Source organism: Pseudophryne corroboree, unplaced genomic scaffold (assembly GCF_028390025.1).
Source record: "Pseudophryne corroboree isolate aPseCor3 unplaced genomic scaffold, aPseCor3.hap2 scaffold_2344, whole genome shotgun sequence".
NCBI classification, from domain to species: Eukaryota; Metazoa; Chordata; class Amphibia; order Anura; family Myobatrachidae; genus Pseudophryne; species Pseudophryne corroboree.
In genome coordinates this window covers 1-7,813 of record NW_026968997.1, presented here as the reverse complement: position 1 = coordinate 7,813, position 7,813 = coordinate 1, and the positions used below count along the sequence as shown (strand labels likewise).

The 7,813-nt window shown below is 46.4% G+C and overlaps 1 protein-coding gene across 1 annotated transcript; it reads right to left on the bottom strand.

Moving 5' to 3' along the window:
* Nucleotides 1-1,240: 1,240 nt before the first annotated feature.
* On the bottom strand, nucleotides 1,241-4,516 carry LOC135010429 (uncharacterized). The gene is made up of 5 exons (XM_063952360.1): nucleotides 4,354-4,516; nucleotides 2,728-2,906; nucleotides 2,039-2,557; nucleotides 1,457-1,963; nucleotides 1,241-1,363 (listed from the first exon to the last, which is right to left on the bottom strand). The coding sequence occupies exons 2-4, from the start codon at nucleotides 2,902-2,904 to the stop codon at nucleotides 1,646-1,648; spliced, it is 1,014 nt and encodes a 337-aa protein (XP_063808430.1). The 5' UTR covers nucleotides 2,905-2,906; nucleotides 4,354-4,516; the 3' UTR covers nucleotides 1,241-1,363; nucleotides 1,457-1,645.
* Between the last annotated feature and the right edge of the window lie 3,297 nt (nucleotides 4,517-7,813).

The window sequence follows — 7,813 nt, the reverse complement described above, 5'->3', positions numbered from 1 at the left end:
GCATGACCTATTGCTGGACGGTGTTGTTCTACAAAGGCATGCGGTTCAAAGTTTCTTGAATGAAACATGGTTCTACTCACCTTGGTACGCACAACACGAACTTATGCCGTCCACTTCATTTTTCCCCACCAATCCTATGAATAAGTCAAAAACACAGACTAGTGAATAGTAAATTCACACAATGAAAGCCTACTGTACACCATTACAAAAAGGATTTTTGGAAGAAAAAAGTGGTATCAGAATAGCTCTTTGGCCCATCATACATGTAGCCACAAGGAGCTTTCATCCGTTACCACACGCGCCCGCATACATGCCCGCGCATGTATGCCTACACAAAGCTCCTTGGTAGTACCCGGTCACGGGTGGGGAAGGCCAACAAAGAAAAAACAATAGTAAGAAAAACAACAAACTAATGGGAGGGGAAGAAAGGGATACATGAAAAACATTTAAAAGTAAATAAAACAATACGACCGGGTTTATGGTGGAAGTCTGTCCGGATTATCTTCTTCCCCCTGATAGGGCGTGGATGTCCTGGGAGGCTGGGGAGTATGTCGACTGGCCCTCGGTGCCCATGCTGCTGAAGATTGTGCGGCTGGTGGTGGAGGCATCTGGGGGGTGGGGTACATCCCTGTATATCCCTGGTACATCTGTGACTGTCTGTACTGGGATGGGACTTGAGGAAGGGTACGATGCGTCCTTGTGGCTTGCGACGGCGGATATGGTGGATCACCAGCGTGTTGATCAACTGGTACTGGGAGCTTATCATAGATCATCTACAGTGTGGTTGCGATGACCTGTTGGCTGGAAGAGGAGTGTTGATGACTCTCCAACATGTTTTTATTGCTTTCTGCCAGACATGAGCTGTTTTCCACGAGCTTGACCATGGATTCGGACAGAATGTTAAGTACGTTCATATTCTCCCTATGATCTTGAATTATGATCTGTAGTATTGTGGCCGTGCTGTCGGAAAAAGTCTTCTGCAGTTCAAGCAGACTGTTTGACATTTTCTCCATTGTCCTCTCAATGTTGTCCAGTCTGCTTCCCACGACATTTGTGTATGTATCCTGGCGTGTCCCAATCTCTGATGCCAGGGTGTGAACCCTCTGAACAGTTGAGGGATTCTGCCCTTCCTGGATGTCTGCCACCACTTGCATTTGGGCAGCTAAAAAGAAAATTAGACAATATTATACACATTCATCATACATTTTTTTGAAGGCTCACTATTCAATTTACTCACGCAGGGATGTAGTAACTGGAGCCTCCTGCACTTCCACCTCGTCATCCTCTGACGACTCCTGTAGGAGATCCGGCCTGAAGTAGGAACCAATCCCCGAAGCTAGTCCGCTGCTGGTTCGTGGCACCACTGTTTGCAAAATAATCTTTTTGGGAAAGTTAATAAACTTTACACAACTGCTGACCCCCCCCCCCCCCCCCCCCCACAAAAAAAAATACAAACCTTCTCCATCCTGTGATGCCGCTGCTCCAGGAGCTCCACTGGTCCTCGTTTCGGAAGACTTTTCAAGGGTCTGGCTGGATACGTCTGCACGGCTGTCCTCAAACCCAAGAAAAGTTTTGTCTGTTAACCCTGTAGACTCAAACAGATCGGGTGATGGGTCCACAAGGGTTGTGTCTTGAGGCTCTTCAGTCACAGTCCCAGAGCTCCTGGAGAGACGACGGTCTGGTGATGGCCTGCGCGCAGGAGCTGTAGTTTGGCGCCCATCTTGTGGTGTGGTCGCCGACGGTGTCTGGCGCACAGGTGATAGTCTGTGCGCTGACGTCGTCTGGTGCACAGGTGACCAACTGCGCGATGACGAACTGTGGCGCACAGGTGACGATCTGTGTGATCGCGATGCTTGCGGCGCAGTTGATGGTCCGCGCGCTGCTGCCGATGCCTGCTGCACAGGTGACGGTCCGTGCGCTGGCGATGTCCTGTGCGCAGGTGATGTCCTCTGGGCAGGTCTGTCTGAAAAAAAAAAAAGCACATTAGCACATACAAAAATTTTAAAGGGAAGTACAGCTCATGTGAATGTATTCTTACCATCAGACCTCCTTTGGACGGCTGGTCTCCCGCCTTCCTCCGTCTTCTGGGCGGTTCTTCCTCCTGGGGAAAGCCGGCAGGACGGCTGGAGTCCACACCTCCGCGAACTCCTTCGACCATGGCAGGGTTCATGCGCCTTCTAATAACGTTCTCCCAGGGTAGCCACTTCAGATTGAGAGCCGGGCCACCTCCCGTAGCTGTCTCATGTCGGCGCTGAATCCCCATCTTCTTCTTGGTCTGTCTGCGGCAATCACTGTACCGCTTCAAGCAATTTCTGGTGCTCCGGCGGTTTCCAGATATTGCAGTGACTTGACTGGCGATGGATTCCCAGATGTTCCGCTTTACCTTAGCTGCTGTGGTCTGTGCCCTTAGTCCATACAAAACGTCGTAGGACCTGTCGACGCAATCCACTAGGGTACAGTTTTCCGCCTCAGTGTATCTGGGTCCACGCGGCTTTTTCTGTCCTGCATCTTCACCAGAGGCTTCCTCCTCCGACTGCTCCTCTGGCTGGCTTCTTGCCTTTAGGGATTAAAAAAAATAATATTTTTTTTTTTAATAGGATCGGTATGTACCTGTGAGTGTCAGTATCCCTGGCATTGCGCACATATTCCAGTAGGTGTGCATGGCATTGCGCAAACTACAGTGGGTAAAGTTTGATGCTATTTGTGTCTGCAGGTGTGGTTAAGTACCTTTCTACTAGGCTTTTTCTTGGACTTCTCATGGGCCCTTGACGACCGCGGCTGGTCACTAGATGCCTGGTCGGTCGTATCCGCCTCCTGGGTTGGCTCCCACTCCTCATTGCTATGCAGGGATAGATCCGAGGGGGTGGGGGAAGGGGCGGATCGGGTCTGCTTGTCCTTTGACATCTCTGTTATAAAATAAAAATACATACATGTATAAATGGCTGCCCCTCACAAAATGGCTGCCCCTCACAAAATGTCGACCTGGCTGTCGACCAAACTTGCTCCAAATCACCCCAAAATGGCCAGAAAGCATCCCAACACACTCAGGAGGCACACCACTGCAAAATTAGGCGGGAAAACACATGTTTGCAAGACAGTCAGCAGCACATGTCGACCTGGCTGTCGACTAAACTTGCTCCAAATCACCCCAAAATGGCCAGAAAGCATCCCAACACACTCAGGAGGCACACCACTGCAAAATTAGGCGGGAAAACACATGTTTGACAAACTGCCGACAGCACATGTCGACCTGGCTGTCGACTAAACTTGCTCCAAATCACCCCAAAATGGCCAGAAAGCATCCCAACACACTCAGGAGGCACACCACTGCAAAATTAGGCGGGAAAACACATGTTTGTAAGACAGTCAGCAGCACATGTCGACCTGGCTGTCGACTAAACTTGCTCCAAATCACCCCAAAATGGCCAGAAAGCATCCCAACACACTCAGGAGGCACACCACTGCAAAATTAGGCGGGAAAACACATGTTTGACAAACTGCCGACAGCACATGTCGACCTGGCTGTCGACTAAACTTGCTCCAAATCACCCCAAAATGGCCAGAAAGCATCCCAACACACTCAGGAGGCACACCACTGCAAAATTAGGCGGGAAAACACATGTTTGCAAGACAGTCAGCAGCACATGTCGACCTGGCTGTCGACTAAACTTGCTCCAAATCACCCCAAAATGGCCAGAAAGCATCCCAACACACTCAGGAGGCACACCACTGCAAAATTAGGCGGGAAAACACATGTTTGCAAGACAGTCAGCAGCACATGTCGACCTGGCTGTCGACTAAACTTGCTCCAAATCACCCCAAAATGGCCAGAAAGCATCCCAACACACTCAGGAGGCACACCACTGCAAAATTAGGCGGGAAAACACATGTTTGCAAGACAGTCAGCAGCACATGTCGACCTGGCTGTCGACTAAACTTGCTCCAAATCACCCCAAAATGGCCAGAAAGCATCCCAACACACTCAGGAGGCACACCACTGCAAAATTAGGCGGGAAAACACATGTTTGACAAACTGCCGACAGCACATGTCGACCTGGCTGTCGACTAAACTTGCTCCAAATCACCCCAAAATGGCCAGAAAGCATCCCAACACACTCAGGAGGTACACCAATGCAAATAGAAGACCCAAAAAAGTCATTTAAAGAATAAAAAAAAAACGTGAAAAACTACCCCAAAACACAAGTCTCCCCCAAAAAATGCAGCAACACAAGCAAGGGGCTATACACATACCTGCACACATGCACACATACACAAACACCCCATGTACACCTCATGGCAACCCCCACTACACAAACACATACATGCAACACCAGACACACATGTGGTACTTACCTACAAATGTAGTAAAAGCTCCTAAAATGGCTCTCCTCCGGGTAACAGGAATCCTCCTGACTGTCCTGGAATAAAGCCTGCTGGGGTGTCCAAACGATATCCACAGCAAACAACCAAATTGCTAGCTCTGCACCTCCTCACACCTCTCTGCAGGTTCACAAAATGGCTGCAGAGCATGCAGCAAACAAGCCCTAATAAAGGGCTGCTTTCGGCGGGAAGGCGAATTCAGTACGCCCACTACTCGCCGATTGGCCGTAATCCGCCTGCGGGAGGGGCAAATCAGTTATACATTGAATATTGTGAATTCAGGGTCCCGGCGACAGGGCTGCGGCTGGCGATAGCGGGCGAATTATACAGGGGCGGATCTAATGACGCGATTCGCCCGCTATTGCATATACCCCTATGTCGGTAGAACAATACGCTCTCTAGGTTTTTAGAACATAGAAGATTCATTCTTAAAAAGTCAACTAAACACTGTGTACCTAGACATGTTTGCTCACTCCATGGAGATGATTGTGGGGTTCTGTCCATACAGGGAGTTGAACATATAAAACAGACATTCCCAGGTGGGGATAGATATAACCTCCTCTGTAAGAGGGAAGCATACTGGATTTGTATACTAGATACTTTGTTCCCTCTAGGTCTCAACGAAAACATTGAGCTGAATAATATATGAATCAATATCTGTATGTTATTCTATTTTATCCTATAGCTTCCTTTTTTTTCTTCTTTCCTCCCCTCTTTTTTTCCCTGGCTGTTTTCTTATCCTTCTGTTAAAAAACTTAGTCTATACATACATATATATCCTTTGAGATATCTATGGAGTATATGATACACATGGGCCCTCATTCCGAGTCGTTCGCTCGTTCTTTTTCATCGCATCGCAATGAAAATCCGCTTAGTACGCATGCGCAATGTTCGCACTGCGACCAGTAGCGGATCTTGCCACGGGCAAGCAGGACTTTTGCCCGGGGCGCCGCCTTCCGGAGGGCGCAGGGCGCCATCCGGAGGGCGCCGCACCAGGGCAAGATCCGCTGCTGCAGGGTGTGCCCCCCGGCCCCCGCTGTCCCCCTGCTGCCGCTGTCCGCTGGGAAGGGAAACTAGACGCGTACGCGTCTAGTTTCCCTTCATAGAGAGGTCCTTTACTGTGCGGTGCGCGATGACGTCATCGCGCACCGCACAGCCAAGGTCCTCTCCACGAAGGGAACTAGACGCTACGAAGTTTCCCTTCGTGGAGAGGAACTTTGATGTGCGGTGCGCGATGACGTCATCGCGCACCGCGCATCATTCCAGTCTGTGCAGGGGGCGTAAATGACCACGCCTCCTGTACGAAGCCGCGCCCCCTGATGCCGCCCGGGGCGCCAGGCGCCCCGGAACCGGCCCTGACTGCGACTGCGCCAAGTTATTTTGCTAAGAAGAAAGTATTTTTACTCACGGCTTTTTCTTCGCTCCGGCGATCGTAGTGTGATTGACAGGAAATGGGTGTTACTGGGCGGAAACACGGCGTTTTATGGGCGTGTGGATAAAAACGCTACCGTTTCCGGAAAAAACGCAGGAGTGGCTGGAGAAACGGGGGAGTGTCTGGGCGAACGCTGGGTGTGTTTATGACGTCAAACCAGGAACGACAAGCACTGAGCTGATCGCACAGGCAGAGTAAGTCTGAAGTTACTCAGAAACTGCAAAGTAGTTTGTAATCGCAATATTGCGAATACATCGGTCGCAATTTTAAGAAGCTAAGATACACTCCCAGTAGGCGTAGGCTTAGCGGCCCTCATTCTGAGTTGATCGCAGCAGCAAGAAAGTTAGCAATTGGGCAAAACCATGTGCACTGCAGGAGGGGTAGATATAACATGTGCAGAGAGAGTTAGATTTGGGTGTGGTGAGTTCAATCTGCAATCTAATTTACAGTGTAAAAAAAAAGCAGCCAGTATTTACCCTGCACAGAAACATAAACAGAAACAGAAAAATAACCCACCCAAATCTAACTCTCTCTGCACATGATATATCTGCTTCCCCTGCAGTGCACATGGTTTTGCCCAATTGCTATCAAAAATCCTGCTGCGATCAACTTGGAATTACCCCCCGCGTGTGTAACTCTGCTAAAATCGCCTTGCGAGCGATCAACTCGGAATGAGGGCCATGGTACTTTGTATCTATCTCTGGATTATTCTTTGTCTAGTGTGATATGAGCAACAATAGACTCATATATATATATATATATATATATATATATATATATATATATATATATATATATATATATTTATTCACCAATTTACACTGAATATGACGATGCACATGGCTAACTCAGATGGTCTCTGTCACAATGACTGATGATTCAGAAAAGATTTTTCTATTTAATTATTATTATCTGTATATCTTCGGAACATCTATTTGAATATTTTCTCTCCTACTATTTCGAATACAGTGGTTTGGTCCGATATGCTTTGGGTGGGTTATAAATAGTTTATACAGCTGTAGGTATTTCCTCCACCTTAATCTTGCCACAACTTGTGATTTATTTGTTGCCTCTTCTCAATATACGTACCTAATAGATTAAACCTATAATATAAATGTATTCTCCAATAACAACCATTGGGGTGTGATTCAACCGTTCTAAATGGCTGTAAACATTAAAACATATGAACAATTCTATATAAAGTAATTGAGTCTAGGTTGGATTTGAACCGATGACCTCTCTCACTGTAGCTCAGTCACTTACTCACTGAGCTATTTTAGCTGTCTAGTTATTATGAGCTCTTTTGAAATACTTGTTTCTTGGAGCTTTCTAATTAAATTAATGGTTATACTCAGAGATTCCTTTTTATATTGAATATATGTGTTTTCAGAAAGTGGTGGGAATAACTTGAAACACGAAACCCCTTCAAAGGAATAGAGAGGATGATAAATATTCAAACTATATATAAAAAATAATCTCTATAAATCTCTATAAAGCAAGACGTATTTAAAGTTAAAGTAATAAAGCAACATATTAGGTATCTGTGTGTCCATTAGAAATTCTATCTGTATATACATATATATGCGGATTAGTGTGTTCTTTGTTTTCCCACCACTATCTACTAGAAGTACTAATTTTATTGTTTAAGCTTGATATTACAGGTTGAGTATCCCATATCCAAATATTCCGAAATACGGAATATTCCGAAATACGGACTTTTTTGAGTGAGAGTGAGATAGTGAAATCTTTGTTTTTTGATGTCTCAATGTACACAAACTTTGTTTAATACACAAAGTTATTACAAATATTGTATTAAATGACCTTCAGGCTGTGTGTATAAGGTCTATATGAAACATACATGAATTGTGTGAATGTAGACACACTTTGTTTAATAAAGTTATTAAAAATATTGGCTACAATTACCTTCAGGCTGTGTGTATAAGGTGTATATGTGACATAAATGCATTCTGTGCTTAGATTTAGGTCCCATCGCCATGATAT

Coding starts and splice junctions, on each gene's coding strand:
- LOC135010429 (XM_063952360.1), bottom strand. CDS start 2,904: ATGTCAAAGGACAAGCAGACCCGATCCGCCCCTTCCCCCACCCCCTCG. Junction 2,558..2,727: donor AGAAAAAGCCTAGTAGAAAG/GTACTTAACCAC, acceptor TAATCCCTAAAG/GCAAGAAGCCAGCCAGAGGA. Junction 1,964..2,038: donor CGTCCAAAGGAGGTCTGATG/GTAAGAATACAT, acceptor TTTTTTTTTCAG/ACAGACCTGCCCAGAGGACA.